Source organism: Psittacula echo (assembly GCF_963264785.1).
Source record: "Psittacula echo genome assembly, chromosome: 3".
Lineage (NCBI taxonomy): Eukaryota > Metazoa > Chordata > Aves > Psittaciformes > Psittacidae > Psittacula > Psittacula echo.
In genome coordinates, this window is record NC_137736.1 from 8,783,256 (window position 1) to 8,801,590 (window position 18,335).

General features: G+C 49.8%; 2 protein-coding genes across 3 annotated transcripts; one reads left to right on the forward strand and one right to left on the reverse strand.

The window, feature by feature from the left end:
• Nucleotides 1-71: 71 nt before the first annotated feature.
• Nucleotides 72-14,135, reverse strand: USP5 (ubiquitin specific peptidase 5). 2 transcript variants are annotated; one of them, XM_080613132.1, is made up of 20 exons: nt 14,002-14,135; nt 12,600-12,725; nt 12,240-12,306; nt 9,792-9,925; nt 9,341-9,486; nt 8,880-9,064; nt 8,222-8,316; nt 7,520-7,713; nt 7,296-7,367; nt 6,006-6,087; nt 5,669-5,794; nt 5,125-5,278; nt 4,581-4,755; nt 3,198-3,286; nt 2,878-3,000; nt 2,114-2,257; nt 1,811-1,956; nt 1,577-1,727; nt 859-943; nt 72-709 (listed from the first exon to the last, which is right to left on the reverse strand). In XM_080613132.1, the coding sequence occupies exons 1-20, from the start codon at nt 14,107-14,109 to the stop codon at nt 616-618; spliced, it is 2,496 nt and encodes an 831-aa protein (XP_080469258.1). In that variant the 5' UTR covers nt 14,110-14,135; the 3' UTR covers nt 72-615. The 2 variants fall into 2 exon arrangements, with proteins under 2 accessions (XP_080469258.1, XP_080469257.1); XM_080613131.1 differs by having other exon boundaries at nt 2,809-3,000.
• A 434-nt stretch (nt 14,136-14,569) lies between these two features.
• Nucleotides 14,570-16,607, forward strand: CDCA3 (cell division cycle associated 3; the record flags this gene model as incomplete). Its single annotated transcript, XM_080612916.1, has 5 exons — nt 14,570-14,668; nt 14,740-14,869; nt 14,945-15,166; nt 15,988-16,109; nt 16,467-16,607. The coding sequence occupies 5 exons, from the start codon at nt 14,570-14,572 to the stop codon at nt 16,605-16,607; spliced, it is 714 nt and encodes a 237-aa protein (XP_080469042.1).
• Nucleotides 16,608-18,335: the final 1,728 nt, after the last annotated feature.

The following is an 18,335-nucleotide window of genomic DNA, read 5'->3' on the forward strand; positions in this document are numbered from 1 at the left end:
CCCCCCTACAGACCACGCCCCCTTCGCAGGCTCCGCCCCTCCGGCTGTGCGCGGCCCTAGGTCCTGGTGCCGGTCGCGCCCCGTTCCCGGTCCCGGCGCTGCGGAGGCCAGGGAGACACAGCGGGGATTCCGACCTTTATTTTGTCCCTCGTGTATTTTGGCATGTAAAGGGCACACAACGGGGGAGCGCCGCTCGGAGCCCACCTTGCTGCCTACCCCGCGCCCTCGCCCCGGCAGGGCAGGCAGGAGGAAACCCCCCATACACAAGCCACACATACACACAAGCCCCACTCTTCCCCTTCCAGACAGCAAGGAGATGGCATCATCCCGTCAAGCAGCAAAGCTAGGGCTGTGCGTCATGGGGGTGGGGACAGTGAGGAGATTTCTTATAGAAACAGATATTCCCCCCCACACACACACCCCTGGGACCCCCTTCATTCATGTCCATGGGGGCTACAGCCTCCAGTCTGGTAGGGAACTCATCTCCTCCCTGTGTGTCTCCATAAACAGGCTGCAAAGGGATGAGTGAGGAAAGAAGAGTAGGGGAGAGAAGGACCCTGCTCTCATCCTCAATGCCCCCACCCCTTCCCCCTGCCACACACAGCAAGAGATGTTCTAGCTGGGAATCCGCTGATAGAAGTAGATGTAGCCCAGGTCCTTGGGGGGCTTCTCAGAAGCACAGACTTTCTGGTCGTTGTAGATCACCCACCTGCAAGGGCAGAAGGGGAGGCTTAGGGATGGCATTCTGTGGCTGAGACAGGACTGGTGCCCCTTGCCTGCTCTCATCCCTGATCCCCCCCAAGACCCCTGAAGAAACAGAGAAGGTCAGTGACCTAAAGCTGTGAAAATCCCTCCTACCTGCCATCTTTCTTGATGTGACAAACGTAGTGCCCACACATAGTCGATGTGCCCATGTGGCTGATGAAGGCAAACAGCTGATACTCTGGAAAGGAGGAGGGAAGAGAGGATGGTCAGAAAAGGCGTCTGACACCAAAACACCATGTGCAAGGCCCTCTCTAGAGAAGGATCCTTGGAGGAAGCTCTGCTGGGTAGTAATTTAGAACTGGGTCTCCATCAAGTGTGACTGTGCATGGTCTTAAGGCCAGATGTGCAGGGAAATAGGAGATGGTAACTTCCATTTAGCCTTTCTCTCTTTCAACTGTGTATTTGGCCCACGGGTTGCAGATGGTTAATGGCAGCTCCTGTGGCACCCACAGCTGAGCAGCTTTGGCACTGATTCTGCAAACCAGACTGGAGCCTGGTTTGTCAACGGGAGCCTGAAGAGCAGAAAAGCCTCCCAGGACAACTGGGAAAAAGCAGCACGGCTCTTCGCATCCTTCACTTGATGGCACTTCCTCTGCCTCTCTCTTACTGACTTCCAGGTAGACCCTAGCCTGAAGGGTCTAGACCCTACTTTGTCATCCCTCCCCTTTTCCTCCCTGCTTCCACCTTCACAACCAGGTTAGTTTCCGGGACAGCTACTGCTGCTAAAACCTGTGGTACTGCATGGATTAGGGAGCATAAAGCCTAGTTGAGTTTGCACCCAAAATCTATATTCCTACTGTTTGGAACTTACTTCCAGGCCCATCGCGCACTTTAGGACCCACAGGTACTTCAGAGATGGACTCAGCTGCTGATCGCCCTTCTGAGATGTCCATAGCAGCTTCTGCATCAAGGTCATCAATGTGACTGAAGATCCAATCCACAGCACGCTCCAGACTGTTGTTCTGGAATAAAGACAAGACTGTGAATTTGGGAATCCCTGTTCCTGAGAATATTCTTTCACTCTGGTATCACTCAGGCCTCTCACCGTGGCTCTAAGTGCTTTCATAGCCTGGTCCCGGGAGAAGCCCATGGAGACAATGGTGGCCACACTGTCTTCTGAAGGAGGGTCTGGGCAGGCAATAGTTGACCCTGGTCCACTGGATCCAGGGAGGACTAATGGGTTAGCAAAGTCTGCAGCAGTAAAGAGAACACAACCCTGAGCAGTTAGATCTCTCCAAGAGGGATGCAGTCTGAGTCCAAAGTACTTCAGTTTTCCACTGTGGTAGTGGGACAGAAAGCACAATGGCCCAGATGCAGTAAGCCTCACCATGGCCATATGGCCTCATACCTGGATCATCCATGTGTGACATGACCCAGTTCATGGCAGCCTCAACCCCAGTGTTCCCTGTGTAATACACGGCTTTGCGGCAGGCATCCATGGGAAAGCCCATCTCCACCAGCTGGATAATCACTGACTCATCCAACATAGGTGCTGTGGGAAGACAGAGATGAGAGCCACCCACTCCCACCCAACCCTGCCTGCTCTGTTTTGTGCTGTGTCACACACACCCCCAAGCCACCATTTTCTGACTTTGTTTCACATCAAGTTCCATCTCTCTGCTCTTCTCACCCTTTACTACCTTTCTGCTTCAGCAGTGCAGTCTCTCCCACAGAAACCCCAGGGAACAAAAGGATTCAACTCCTGAACTCAGCACTCACTCTTCCCTAGCCTCCAAACCCTGCCTCCCGGTGTGGTTTGTGAAAATAACATACCTCTACCAGTTAAAATTCTGCATAAAGCCCAGCTCTGCCCCCTCTAAGTGCACTGGACATGCCACCTCCCCATCTTGCACAGAACAGGAATCAACAAACTCCCTTGCATAATACCCTTGCATAACAGGCATGCAAGGGAGGCAGCCGGCATTCGCTGACAGAGGGACAGGGAAAGTCTGAGCAAGTGGGAAAACTGCTAGCATGGGAGACAAGGCTAGGAGAGCAAGGAAATGAGTCAGGCATCAGGAAAAGAGGAGGAGAATCACTAACATGTCGGAGAGGAGAAGTGAGGGGAGCAGAAGGAGTCGTCGTCCTCGTTGCCATAGAACCCCAGGCTACCTTTGGGCTCATCTGGTGTCACCAGTGGGGGTGCGATGTCTGGCATTTCTTCTTCTCCATCTTGCAGTCCAGTTCCCTGCAGTGCAGAGATGTCTAGCTCCTCTGGCATTTCAATGGAGACATCTGCAAGACACAGTCTTGCTCAGCCTCCCCGTAAGGGCAGAAACAAAGGACTTGGTTTGGAGATCTAAAAGGGTAAGTCCCTGGGATACCAAATGTCACAGTCTGCAGCTCCTTTTGGGGTAGTTACTTTCCTCTTCGCAGCAATGATCACAATACTCATATATAACTCCCAGTACCTATGTGGTTCTCCTTCTTACCAAGTTTTTTGGGCACCCAGTCCAGACCGAAAGTGAATTTCTTGATCTGGATCACCAGATAATCCGGGAAAGAGGCGAACCGTGTTGTTCTGGAAGAGACAAATAATCCAGTTAAATAGGCTGTCAGCAACGACTGAGGGCACCTAGTTGATTCAAGAAATCAGTGACTAGGGTGGAGGGATATGCATTATCTGTGCAGCTCTCCTACGCTGAGCTTAAAGTTCCTCAAACACGGAACTATTTCTAAAGCGGATGCTCTGACAAGATGAGGAGAAATGCAACACATACAAAATCTTGGGGATGGAGAAAAGGTTCTCTACCTTCTAATCCTGTATTTTACCTCCTCAGATTTTAGTATTTTATTAAAAGTCTAACCCTTAAGGAATGCAGAGGAAAAAAAAGATCATTTATTAGACCAACAGCTGCAGGAATGGACAAACTTTCAAGCACAAGAACACTTCTTCAGATATGAAGCAAAAGCAGCTAACTGAATCTGATAGAACTTTGAGAGAGAGGGTGTCTGGAAGATACGAAACAGAGAAGAATGTTTGTGTACGGACAAGCAGTAGTAAGAGAGACATTTTATTGGGGGATAGTTGTAACATGCCATAAGATTAATGTAAGCAGTAATACATATTCAATGCTAATTCTTACTCAGTGTTTGAACACAACTCACTACTTAAAAGCAAACCAAAATGTTACTTCCCAATGTGACTGTGTTACTGTTTGTTTATAGGAGCTATTACTTAAGAATTGAGTATTTGTATATAGAAAGACAATTCCAGTTCTTTGAGGACTACTCTTTCATTGCAGAGGAACAGTCAGTAGCATCCCAGCAGGAAGCTGCTGGCATCTGTAATCTTCTTGCTATACCTCTGCACTGTCACATGTGCTGCAGGCAGTGAGACAAATTAAAGCTGGTTTTTAACCTTGCTATTGGCATTTAAGTTAGCATTCTTTAAAATAACTAATGCATCTCTTACATTGTTTTGCTCAGACTTCAACAGCTAAAAACTTCCTTTACAGAACTTTTAGAGACCATGCAAGAACAGTGTTGCCATCCTGTCAGTACTGATTTTAAAGCTAAATTTCAAATTAAAAATATAAGCTGCTGGTTTTCTAGTAGCCTCACAGCAACTACAAGCTGATGGTAGAGACTTCACTAGCACTGCTGTTCTGTACAATGTAATCCCTTAAGGGCAATCACTCCAGCATTGACTATCTGATTCCCCCCCTTTGCTTCAATGTTCTATGGGTCCAGGGTCTGAAACACTACAAAGCTTTGGTAACACTTCTTTCCCAAGCACCTAAAATAAGTCTCCCAAGATGCAGTTATTGCCAGTTCATCACAGCGTCACTGGTAACTCACACACACACACTCACTTGAGAGCCACAGACTTGGCCTGCAAGGCTGTGCTCCAGAAATCATCCACCTGCTCTGGAGCTCCATAGGCCTCTAGGCAGGAGCTGAAAGGCACCTTGGCTCGCACCAGCTCAGGCAGTGGCTGCTTCTCTTCCTCTGCCTGCCTCTTTTTCTCCTCATATTCCAGTAGCTCATCTAGAGAATAAAGCAGAGGAGTCAAGAACCACCTCTAGGTACGTACAAAGCAACAGGTATAAGCTACACCCAGAGACAGAATAAGCCTATAGATATATGCCACCAAGAACAGAGCACAAACTAGACAATGTCTTCCAGAGCACTGTTCTGCTACTGCAGTCTTGTTTTGCTTGTAGTGTTGGAGGGAAAGGCTCTAGAGGGACATCACAGCGTCACACCATCTCTGAAATCAGCCTGATCCCAGAAAAGCAGATGAAGGACCTAGCTTCAGAAGTGGCAAAGAAGTCTGTTTCTCATTTAAGGAGTGTCATCGGAAGAGTACAATATCCATAGTGTTTGCTACTGTTCTGGCCTTGGCACACTACAGACCTTTGTTGAGTGCAGCATCCATGGGCACAGGCAGCTGCATGATGTAGTCCACACGCTGGGTATATTTCACCTTTTCTGTGGCCAGGCACTTCAGCTTCTCCTCCACCAGAAAACGGAAGACCTCATTCGGGTTCTCCGAGCTGCGGCAGTTCCTCTGAAGGAGATTAGAGGGGCAGATGTAACATCAAACTGGCAGAAGTAAGTATCTACAGTAGCAGCGGTCCCACAGAGGACATGGCTAAAGAGTGTTAACTTCTGTACCCAGTCCACTGGAAAAGAGAGCAAAGAGTAAACTTGAGCCAACTCGTCTACCCCAGGAACCCAAGCCACTCCAGCTCCTAAAGAAGAAAACTTACATTTCCAGCTGTGCCATTTCCCGAAAAGATTCCTCTAAGGAATCAGCCCTGAAAACATGGCCAAGCATCTCTCCTTCTCTGCTCCTACAGGTGCTAGCTGGCCCATTTCTCTGTGTTCTCTCCCTCCCTCTGCTACAATAGCCAGCTTCTCACTTCCACTCCTATGATTTGACAGACTCAACTATTACCTCCACCATGTTGATGAAGTGCAGAAAGAATTCTTGGGCGTCCTGCTGTCGGTTAGTGGAAAATTCTGGGTGCCCCTTTCCAATGAGGGACTTAAACATGCGTGGAGCAATGCCGTTCTGCACACCCTGCAAATAAAAAGTGGTGGTCATAATTTGCCAAGCATGTGTCCTCGCATGTAGCAATATACTCTTAGCCCTCCTTTTCTTCAGATGACAGGGCCCTGGAACGAGCTCCAGCACATGTCTTCAGAAAGGGCTCTCCCTCCTTACCCATGTGACACACACACAGCACCTCATGCAATACACACATTGCAAGGATGCCATACCCAAGTCTCACCTTCTGATCGGGCTGCTGTTCCCCATCTGCAGGAGCTGGCTTTGAATACTCCCCAGAAAGCAGTCCATGGCCTAGTTTGGCTCTGGAATGATGAAGTCACTGTCAGCATCAAAATGGTTTCTTCAATCCCACATACTTTAGAAGCCACATCAAACCATCAGCTTTAACACTGCCATGGACTGTCAGTTTTGCAGAGACAAGCCTTCTCTACTGCATCATCAATATGATCTTATCTTGGTCTGCTCTCTGGTCCCATGAGACATCACTGATTTGAAAACTACTAGGACTTGTGGGCACCACTCTCAAACACAGCAGCTGCACAACAGCCAAACTAGACTGCAGCCTGACACTGGTAAAGTAGAAGTGTATCTGACTGACTGTGCAGGAGACAACAGGGAAGAGTGAACTTGTCTGAGCCAGAAATAGCATTGCTGTGAGCAGACTGATCACATCTTCCCAGAGGAAAGATTGACTGCATGAAGCATTTAATGGATGGCAGCAAATTCCTCTTATGCTCAGACTCTCTTACTATTCCCCTTCAGTCCTCCCCCATCACTGCTGCCATTTGCCTGGAACCAAACCCTACCTCCCTTTGCTCAGGAAATAATCCTGGCTGTCTCAACTTAATCACCTCCCTAGGGAACACCTTACTCCAGGCTGTCCAAATTTAGAATCATCCCTTAGTGCTGAACTCCCACCAATTCCACCTTCCACTGCTCCACCCCAAGCCTCCATATACTGCTTTGCTGTTTAAGAGCAGATGTAGCACAGAATTCGTGTATTTAAAATGCAATACCCTCCCAAATCTTGTATTCCTTCTTCTCTATATTCTCCTGCTATTGCTCACACAATATCTCTTGCAGGAAGCCTCTTGAAGCATACAAAAATTATACACTAAGAATAAAGTTGCCTAAATCGATGTATTTCTTTGCTCTCAGCCAACTCCTCCTGTTGCAGACAGCAAGCACCTTTCTGCTGTTACACAGACAGTACAAGCCTACCAGAAATACCCCCGTGGTAACAGATGGTACTGTGCTCCCCACACAATACAGAGAAGAACCTCTCAAGAACACTGAGGTGCACTCTGTCCTCTCCATCTAGGGCATTCAGCTGATCTTTCTTGGCTTTAGATCCTTATTGATCACTGAGGATCAGTGTCTCTGGTGACAGCCATGGAAATACAGAGGTGAGGCTCAGGGGAGAAACCTGCAGCAAAGCACACTGGAGCAGCACAGAGGGGACGCACCCAGGCAGCCTCAGCCTTCCTTCTCTCACCAAAACTCTACGTACACTTGTGTGCTGAAGTCCTGTGTGGGGTCCGAAGGTGCACTTTGGAATATCTTCTCCAGCTTGTCCACATACCTGCAAAGCAAATCAGAGCAATCTAAGGGACATGTGGGTTCCTCTAGTAAAGATGCAGTTCTGAGCCTGACTACTGTAACAGCAGCTCCCAGCTCTAGGAGACCTTTGTACTGATCCCAGGCTAATGGAAAGGAGTGATGAAGCTCACTTACTTTCTCTGGAAGTCTGGGATACTGAACAGCACCTGCACCACAGAATTGAGGTAGCAACTGTTGCCCAAGTTACGGATACCAGTGTACCCAGGCCCATAGAGGGGCTTGAGCTGCACACCAGACTCCTGGATGAGCTCCCACTCCCCAATCCGCTGGTTCATGTCTATTTCCAGTTCTGTCATTGTCTTGTCTGTCTGTGGAGGGAAAGAACAGGAAAAACCCTCAAAGAAGATTCAAGGGGACATCAGAGGTGTGAAAAATACAATGCTGTAGAACACCACAGAGTCAAATCCGTTCTGGTTTATTAAACTAGAAGAGCAGGAAGAACAAAAATTATTTTCAAATATCTGAATAGCTGACACAGAAAAGAGGAATGATGAGAAATATATGAGAAATCTGAACCACTTTCTCTAAAAGGGGCATGGAAATCACACACTGAACAAAGCTGAATGCCCGGGAACCTCCCTACCCACAGTACTGACACAAAACCTTGAGGAAATAAGCCTGACGGACAGGAAAGACAAAAAAGACAATGAAAAAAGACAGGCAGATGAGAGAACTTTGCCTGACAAAAAAAACCCCAGGGTTTATTTACCAGAACTGGTTCTGCACAGCCACAGAAAGCTGGGATCCAACTAAGATACCTCAGAGTTGCTTTTCTTTCCCTCTGGACCTATGGAGAACCACCCCTCTCCTACTCACCTTCTGCATCTTGAGCATGTCAATCCCAAAGTGAGCAAGGTGTTCTGCCAGGTTGGGATCCAGCACCATGTCATCCTCATCATAGGAGTAGACGTCTATGCAGGAACACGGAGGAAAAGGAGAGACTTATAATGGCCTGTCATCTAAAATTCACTGTGGATGAAGGAACAGAGTGCTCAGAACTGTGAGCTTTGACAAACTGAGCAGTTGGCGTTTCTCTCCTTCCTCAGGAGAGTAGCACAACAGACAGAATATTGAGATTCCTCCAAAACAAGGGACAAGACAAACAACTTTTGTCATTGATCAAGTACAGAGCATGCCTGGAGTGAGCAAAGTAGGTTACTGTGCATATACTCTCTGCTCAGGCTTTGGACAAAAATTCTTTGCTGAACATCCCACCACAGAAAATAAGATGGCAACCTGGATAACAATTATAAATCCTCTGAAGTTCCAAGGGAGGGGAGGAGGAAGGCAAGATTTTATCAGCTGGTTCTCTGCCTGCCATGAGAAGCAGTTCAGAGTGGGCAAGTTCATGGTAGGATGATACTGCATGTTCCAGTTCATAATATGGGCAACACCAGCCTGATACCTGGAAATCCTTCTCAGAGACCCCAGTGGTGCCTGGAATCTAGAGCCCTCACAGGATCCCCCTTCTCACCGGCCCCATCAGGAGTAATTGTTCCCAGTTTCACAGCCAGTGGGTAGCCAGTTTCCCGGTAGTGCTCCACCGCATGGTTGTTGCCACCACTGCCATCAAAATAGCGCCGACCACAGAGGATGGCTCCATCAGTCATGTTCAGCCACAGGTTCTCTCTCATGTCACATTTGCTACACTTCCAGCCACTATTGCAAAGGACAGAGAAAAAGAGATTAGGGTGAAAGTGACTGAGTTCTACCTCACTACCCACTGAACACAGCACAAGCAATCTCATTGCTCTTTTATCTCAGAACACTGAGCATCCTGAAATACCTCAGTTTGCCATTTCTCCTGAATTTACTATGACAAGGCACACAGAGAGACTCACAAGAAGTCTCATCTGCTGCTGCAATCCAGGACAGGAGAAGAAGGTGATGGGGGTGGAATACAGAGAACACAGCTAGTTTCAGTACTATGCTCACCACGGTGGGATGCGGACGTCATTCTGAAGTTGGTGCAGCGAAAAAGCGTGTTTGGAAACTCGTCGGACCTCCCCATCCCACGCCTGCACTTCCTGCTTCCGGGAGGCTGAATCTGCTGTCAGGATGGCCTCAACTGCACTGGCAATCTGGAATTAGTACAGCAGGGAAAAAAAATGAAGGGCACAAGAAAAGAAGCTTCCAGTGCTGCAACACTCCATGTTTAGTCTCAGATCAGAAAGTTAGTTGTGCTAGGGCAGCATTCAGAGCCTCAGTCACACAGGAGGACTCTGCAGTACAAAGCACTGCATAAGTGCAGAACAATCCTGCCTATTACAAGCAAAAAGTTCACAGCAGCTCTGTAGGATCCCTTTTACAGGATAGCAGTTCATTCTCTGTAATGGTGCATTTTCTCCTTACCAGGAATAAATAACAAACCTTGATCCAAACATACCCTGTCTCTGACCATGTCTGGCAGTCCCTCCAGCCCATCACGAGGAATATCCAAATGCTCCGGGAAAATTACTATTTTTACATCTTCATCATATTCAAACTTTTCCTCTGTGATGTCAAATCCACCTTCTACGCCTACATGGAAGAGAAAACATTGTGGTAACAGGTAAAACAAAATAGCTTGCAAAGCTTCTTTGCCCAGGTATGAAATAAGGCACATGACATAAGGCACCGTGACTAAGACAAAGCTCTAGATCAACAATCCACTTCTGGATCCCAAAGTTTCTGCTGGTGATATGGACTTTGCGGAAGCAAATATAAGCCTAGGAACAATAGGTTTGCTTTCCTCAGCTCTTTTTACAGATGTTTAGAAGGAATCTCCAGACCCTGACTACAACCAGAAAAAAGACTCGCTCTAGAGAGACACTGGCCAGAAAAGAGCCACAATAAAGCACTGCTGCTAATCTTTCACAGTGTATCCAAGATGATGAATGAAGATGTGCATGAAGAGATCATATTCTAAGCCAGTGGAAAGGTCTAGTCTACCAGCAGGTTTAAGGAGTCTGGCTCTGCTTCTTGCCTCTTCCAGGAAGGACAGTTCAGAGTCCTGAACCCAAGCAAGGAGAACTAGGAGTTCATCTGGAACCACAACACCCAGAATTACAGAAACTGGTCCACCAGGAACAGGAATACGTGACATGAAGAACAGAGGTACTCCCCCCAACTCATTATAAAAGGGGGAGTAAGACATCTCCAAAAGGAGTACCTTCAAGAGGACTCCAGAAGGACACCTCCACAAGGACACCCACCTCCAATGGGCTCTTGGGGGACACTCTGCTACGATACTGACTACAAACCCTGAAGGACTCCCACCACCGATAACGACGACGGATCCCTGGGACACTGCTGGATCCATGGTGCTGACTCTCTCTCTGCACCCTAAAGCCTTGCTTCATTTTCTGCCTTTTTTCCAATCTTTCCTATCACTATCTCCTTTATCCCCTTTTTTATAATTGTCTTTTTGTAATTTGTAATAAACAAACTGACTGATTACAGTACTTGACCTTGCTTGAGTCTTAATTTCACTCTTAGGATCACGAACTGAAACAGGGTCCCGCACTGGGGTTTTCTCCAATTGGACCCCGACACAGCCAATGACATTTTGCTCCTAAATCTTTCCAGTACTTTAAAAAGATCTCCCATGTCAGAATTAGCTAAACCACCATAGGTTAGCTAAAGAAGAGGAAAAAAAAAAAATCTCTCCTGGATTTAAGATCACTGTCTCCCAGGGCTAATACTTTCTTTTATTCCCTCCCACTCCATTCAGACCACTAGCTGTTATCACAGGCAGATATTTGCTGACCCCATGACAATGTTCGACTCAAGACCTTTGTAGAATAGAGGATGCAGAAATAACTCATAATGCAGACCGGGCCTCATCTCTCCCAAAGCTGCATAATCATATACATAAAAGCACTGGCTAGCTGAAGAAACACAGATTCTGGTATCAGTTTTGCTAGAAGTGACCTTTGGGACTTCATTCATCTCAGTATTAAAACAAGGAGCACATGACAGTGTTAATATTGGTGTTTGTGCTGTGGCAGCAGTGAAGTCACTGGGAGTCTGCTACACAATGGCAGTCAGGGAAAAAGTGAGCAAAAGGCAAGATGTGCACAGTCCAGGTTCTGGATTTCCCTCTAGTGGTCAGCTCCCAGCAAGCCAAGAACCTGTTACTGCTAAAGATGTTCCCATCCTCTATGTTATAGATGCCCATAATGGCTCAGAAATTACTAGCTGAGACTGCTACAGATAAGCAGCATCTTCACTGACGGCCATGACAGCCTTTTCAGTCAGTGCAAGACAGCAACAGAACACCTGCCTACTCTGCCAAAACACGGCTTGTTGTTAATACTCTAATCCTTCAGTATCAGCTTTGTATTTCAAAGGCTTATCAAGCTATAAATGTTAATATGCCATTTACCAGTAATTTCTTCCCCATCTATACAAATAACACTAGTTCAATAGCTGAGAAGTTTAAGAAGTAGTTTTTCAATCAGAAACTTCAACCTTACTTTTCCCAGACTTCCACGTTTTCTCAAACTTACTCCAACCCCACACTGGACATATCTGTATGAAGCAACAGCCCCACACTGGATCTACCCACACCAAGCTGTGTCAGGCATATGGAGTCAGGAGAGGATGCAAAACATTTATCTACAGAAAACACAACACAGCTTTGAACCCAGAACAAAACTACCACCTCCACAACTGCTTTGCAGAAACTGCCCACCTAAGACACATTAGAGAATGTGAAGTTTGAACTCAGTCAGGGACAGTGGCTTCAACTAGCCCAGAAAAAGAAAGGCAAAAGAGATGTGCCACAAAGCCAGGCAGCTCCAGAGGACTGGTTCAAAACAATGATGATAACAGTACACAGGTGCTTCCTTACCAATAGCTAAGCGAGTTGGTTTCTTCCTTGGGGGGTCTCCAGCACTGGAGTTGGCATCTTCTTCCTTCTATTACATTAGACGAAATAAGGAAATAGTGTTAGGGGGACAGGCAAGCTGTGGCAAGCCTAAAGGCTTAACATTAAGCTACTCTGAAAACAGAAAGAGGCCAGGCAGAAATAGCATGGGCCATCCATACAACAATTCAGCATAAGAGCTGAAGAACTCTTGGTATACCTCAGTCCACCAAGAAAAATATCAGTTACATCTGAAGAGAAAAAACTCCACCTGATTGAACACAGAGATGCAGCCCAGCTCCCAAATCCACATCAAGTTTGACTGCACGGATTTTTATTGTTTACCAGTTTACGTGTCCTTTTGAGGTGCAGGTAGACCCGCTGGCCTGTTTTCTGAAAGTGCTTTTCCACATACTGCTTCCCAAAGCCCAGGAATGTATTCATGCAGATATACAAGCCACCATCTGACTCCTGGAAGGAAGGAGAGATAAAAACTGGAAGGAGGTGGTAAGGAATGCCATTCCAACTCTTCAGATAGGCAGTTACCTCTAGCAACACTATTCATTAAATCATGGTTACAGCTCATTCCTACATACCAGCCACCTAGCAGCTAGTCAGAAATAAGGTGGCAAGCCCCAGCCTCAGCTGAGAAGGTCAGAGCATGGTACAACCGCTACCAGCAAAACTGTGGCACCCTGAAAGCACAACCCCCAGTGCCATAGAAAAAGTTGCCAAACTAGAGAGTGAGGCAGGTTAACAGACAAGTTTATTTTTGCTGCTGTGAGTAACTCTGAAACAGAATGGAAAACACAACACTTAATCAGCAGAGATATATCCTTTTTAAATTGAAAAACCAAGGGACCTAAGTGCAGAGACTGGAAAAGGGGGAAACCACAAAGAAGTTCTAAGCCTGCTTCCCAACATGAAGCAGCTGGGCCAGACTCAGAGCAGGGAGCACACGGACAGGTATCACCGTGGGGCTCAGAGGGGCAAAGAGAGCCAAGCTGCTGTGTGCTGTTTCCTCGAAGGAAGGACCCGTATCTTCCAGCCGCAGCCCATTTCTTCTGGTGGGCTAGGGCACAGCCTGGATGGGCGCCTGCGGAGGAGGCCAAGGGGAAGACCTCGCCCCCCGCCGCCGGGGCCTCCCCAGGTCCGCCTAGGCCAGGCGGGGATAGGGAGGGAGGAGCAGGGATGCCAGCGGGGTGGAGACGCCTGGAGAAGGGACCACTGCCATCTTAATGACACAGCATCGACTCGCCCCCCGCCTGCCGAGCCACGCCACGCTGTGAGGCCAGAGGGGGCAGCTCAGACGCGGGTAGGGCGGGACCCCCGGTCCGCCCCACAACGACCAGAGCTGGGCCCGAGGAGAGCCCCGGCCCCCCGCCCCCCGCCGGACTACAAGTTCCGGGAAGCCCCCTCAGCGGAGCGAGGGTCGGGGGACACCAACTCCTCAGGGACTCCGGACCGGGCAGCACGGGGCGAGCGACCTGCCCGCGCCCGCTCCGGCCACAGAACTACAGCCCCCAGCGCGCCGCGGCACGGAGGGGCACATCGCGGGGCACGCTGGGCGCTGTAGTCCCCGAAGGCCCCACGCTCCCCCCTGCCGCGGGCCGCTCAGTCCGCCGAGGAACCACAAGTCCCATTGCGCCCCGCGCGGGCGGCACCCCGGCGGACGGGTGCGCTAGGAGCGGGCCGTAGCGGGGGGCAGCCCGGGCGGGCGGGCGGTCCGGCCGCGGGCCGCGCTTACCGGCGTGTCAAAGGAGAAGGCGCACTCGTCCTTGTGGACGCGGTCGCCAGCCTTGGGCACCCGGATGGACGGCAACACCGAGAGCAGCGCCTCGCTCAGCTCCGCCATGACAGCGGCTCCCTGCGGCACCGCCCGCAGCCCCACCCTAGCCAATCACAGCACAGCGTAGTCAGGCGGGCTCTGGCCAATCCCGCGCAGCACGGGCGCGCCGGCAGCGAGGCTGAGGGCCGGGCTCACGGCCCAGCCCGGGCGGCTCGCCCAATCGTAGCCACCCTTCTGGCGTCACGGGAGGCGGTGCCGGGCTCCTCCACCAATGGCTACTCAGAGCGGGGCGGGACGGAGGAGCTCCCCGGCGATTGACAGCGGGCGGGGCGGGACGTGGCGGGAGGGGGCTGCGGCTCCGACTAGCGTTCCTCGGGGGTGGTGCGCGGCCGAGGGCGGGCCCGGGGGCGGGGCGGGCCCCTCCTCTGTGCGCGGGCCAATGGGACGGAGTCTGCCGGAAGCGCGGGAGATTTGAACCTGGGCGGCTGTTGGGGCCTGGTAGGAGCGCTGCGCGGCGGTTGCCGCCATGGGGGTTTCCGGCAGTACCCCCGCCCGTAGCCAGCACTTGGCGCAAGTTAGCGACCCGCGCTCCCCCAGCGCCGGCATCCTGCGTACCCCTATCGAGGTAGGCGCCCTCCCGCGGGCCGTCCCCGCTTTCTCCGGCGGCCCCCTACCCGACCCCTGCCCTCTCTGCAGGTGGTGAGCTCCCCTGTGTGCAGCCCTCAGCCCAGCCTCGCAGAGCTGGCGGCGAGCACCAACCAGGACCGCGATCCGCGTTCGCCTACACCCGGTATCTTCCGCACGCCCATGAGAGCCGTGTCCAGCGGTGAGTGAAGCCGCAGCGGGAGGGCGGGAGGGTTGCCTGGCCCAGCGCCTCACCCTGTCGCTCTTTTCCCGACAGACAGCGTGGACCGCCTGGTGAAGCAGCTCAGCGAGATCTTCGGGACTGAGGCCGCGCCCCGGGAGTTGGCGCCGCCGGCAGCGGCCTATCCCGCCGAGGAGCCGGCCCGGCGGAGCCCTCCGGAAGTGGCAGTCCCGTCGGGGGAAGCAGCGGAGAGGCCGCCTTCTCCCAGTGCGGTCCCGGTTCGGCCAGCCCGCACCGCCGGTCTCGGCTTCTTCTCCGGTAAGTGCTCGGTGTGTGGGGAACACAGGTACGGTTCCGTGCCCCTGGGGAGCTGCATGGTCTGCAGTGTGAGTAGTCGGGGCTCTCAGCACCTCTGGTGCTCTTTTCCAGGCTGGCTTGCTTAGAGGCCTTATTCCTTCTCCCCAGCTTGGCTGTCTCCTACTGCCTTAGGTAGCCTGGCCTCAGGGCTCTGCAGCTGGCAGTCCCTTGGGAACTGTTCTTTTATCCATCTGATTTCTGTCAGCAGCTGCAAAGACATGTTTGCAGTCTAGTCAGAATCAAGAGGTAAATGTCAGCTCTTCTTCTCTCTGAAACAGGTTTGAAATTGTGGAGCTTTGTTCAGTGGGACCTTGCAGTTTCTTCTTGGGAAGAGCTTGGGAGGAAAGGTGGTATAAATACCTGAATGGAGGGTATAAGGAAGGGAGAGCCAGGCTTTTCAGTAGTGCCCAGTCATGGGACAAGAGACAAGTGGAATACAGGAGGCTCCATCTGAGCATCAGGAAATGTTTTGTTCACTTTGGGACAACTGAGCTGTGGAACAGGCTGCCCAGAGATATTTTGGAGTCTCCATTTTTGAAGAGAGTCACAAGCCATTTGGACATGGTCCTGGGCAACTGGCTCTAGGTGGCCCTGCTGAAGCAGGGGGCTTCGACCATGTCCTCCAGAGCTCCCTTCTAACATCAGCCTTTGCGTGATCCCTTTACATGGAAGTCCTTGGGTAACAGTCTCTGCACAGGCAAGCAAGATAGATCAGAAAGGTTGTGAAGCATTTAAAATACAGCTTTGTCATGACAGACTGTTGTGTTTCCTTCTGTCACCAGGGAGCAAACCCGTAAGATACAAGACCAACAACAAAATCCTGGCAACATCTGGTGGAACTGGCCGCTCTCCCCTCAGCATCCTACAAGATGATAATTCCCCCAGTGCTCCTGCTGCTCGACAGGTAAAGCTTAAGGGGCCCTCCTGTGGGAGGGGGGGAAAAAACTCAAATCCTTCATTTTCTGTACTTTGTAGGGCCCCAGTTTGAACTGTGGCTTCCTAGGCCTGTACAGCCTAGTGACTTCATGTGAGTCAGTCTTGTCCCCAGACGTCCACTAGTCTTGTTCAATATCTGTATCTGGCCTTGCCATGATATTGTCCATATCAGTGCATTCTTTCTCTTCAGGCTGTGAAAAGAAATCTATCGCTTGAACACTGCCACAAGAGAGCCAAAGCTGAATGGCCTTAAAATGGGCTACATCTTCCACTGAGAACTAACATTCAACTAACTTCTGGTTTGTGCTATGTTTTATTTCTCTAGGGTAAGAGGCACATGTTGGGAGAGAGCCTTGGGGAAAAGAAGGAAGTGATGGTGGATCTGAGCAGGAGCCTCAAATCTGGGAACTATGCTTGGAGTGACTTGAACAAAGAGAACCAACAGTGCCCTTTTGTGGAGAACTAGGCATTTCCTCTTCCAGGATCTTGCTGTAATTTGCTTCTGTGTTTTGAGAGTCTTCTGGAGTGAGAAATCCTACAATAGACTGAAACTTCAGACTTGTGGTCACTCTTCTCACCTATCCCTGTTTGGGAAAGAGCACTCTTTCTCCCTTGAAGCTTTGCATGTCTTATGTACAGTACCACCTTCAGCTCTTTTGTTGTATATCAGCTGTATTGACTTACTGCAGTGTTCTTATCTGTATTAAATAAATTTGTATTAAATCTTTGCTGACTCTACCTATGTCCTCATAGGACAGTAGGAGTTCCTTAGTTGCCCAGTGCAATGTTTACTTTGAGGACAAAGATTCAGGAACAGGCTTGAAAGTCAGGTTATATTAGCCTTGAAACTCAGCTGTGTCCCTGCCTGTAACACACCAGCATGGACCTGTGCTGGGAAAGGTCTGACCATGAACGTGTGTACTATAGAGTGAGCTGGGAAACTGCAGCTCTGTGCAGGTGACTAGTGTCACTTCGAGAGTTCTGCTGCACCTACACTGGCCTGAAACTAATGCATACAAAGGACTATAGCGTACTGCCAGATTCAAAACAGGATGAGTTGGTATTATGGGTTAATATTTTGACCTTCTGTAGATAAGTCGCTATACCTTCTTGACTTTCAACTCTCCCTTGCAGAGCTTTGGGACCCCAGGATGTTGGCATGAGCAAACAAGTAGAATAGGGGCTGGCTGAATATGATGCCTGTCCCTTATAATTTAACTCAAATCTACAAGGTGTGCAAAGATACATTTTCAGCTCTAGGGCAGCAAGAGTCAGGACTAACAGCCTCTTCTCAACTGAAAACATCGCTGAGGAGCACCCACCCCTGGGCACTTTGAGGAAGAGCAAGGTGAAGGGATGAGATGTTCTCTGGATGGGGTCAGCAGACAGTATTCACAGGAAGAAAGTTATGTTTACAGTAGCTCATTGCAGTGATGGAAAGAACACAGCCTGCTGTGCTTATGTGAGCTTTATTTGCCTGGGCTATGGAGGTCTGTAACAGACTTGAACATGGGCTGATGGCTACTGGTTTGACAGGGTCACCACACAATGCAGGGGTGAGGCAAAAAGAGAAGGAACAGCAAGAAGCAGACAATAAATAAGAATGAATATAATGATTCCTGGTATTCCAGCAGGCCTGAGGGCTACTCTCCCTCAATTATGCATAGATAAGATTTGAGCTAAGTCTTCCCCAATGGAAAATGAGCCCAATTTACATTAGCTTTTTGTTTGAGGTTGTCTGATAGAATTCTCAAACCCAGTATGTCTCTGAGGCTGTCTGCAGGGATGCAGGACAGCTGCACAGAGAAGCACAGGTAGAGCTAAGTCTGGGACAGAGGTGTTGGATGAGGGGCCCTTTGAAGGATGAGTGTTGATGCAGGTAGAGATGTTTGAAGGAAGACACAGTGTGCCTGAACTGTAATGTAAAGTCCTGAGATACAATGAACAGTGTTTTGCAGGTGTTCAAACCTGCACAAGGCTGGAAGCTGCTGGGCCTGTTTAGAGGTGAAGAGAAGGGCCAGTGTGTGTTCCTGCTCCCCAGCTCCCCCTCCCCAAGCTCTCCTTTCCCTTTCACTCTGGGAGACCCCTACAAGCGACCTGTGTCTAGAGACAAGCGGGAGTGATAGGTAGGCATTTCTGTTGTGCTCAGCTGACAATGCTGTTTACATGGGCTCTGGTTGTGGACCATGCTTCC

Bases quoted from the DNA above. Each gene is read 5' to 3' on its own strand.
- USP5 (XM_080613131.1), bottom strand. From the start codon at position 14,109: ATGGCGGAGCTGAGCGAGGCGCTGCTCTCGGTGTTGCCGTCCATCCGG. The intron at 7,368-7,519 runs GTAAGTGAGCTT...TTTGCTTTGCAG, and splicing joins ATCCCAGACTTCCAGAGAAA to GTATGTGGACAAGCTGGAGA. The intron at 944-1,576 runs GTAAGTTCCAAA...CCTCCTTTCCAG, and splicing joins AGTGCGCGATGGGCCTGGAA to AGTATCAGCTGTTTGCCTTC.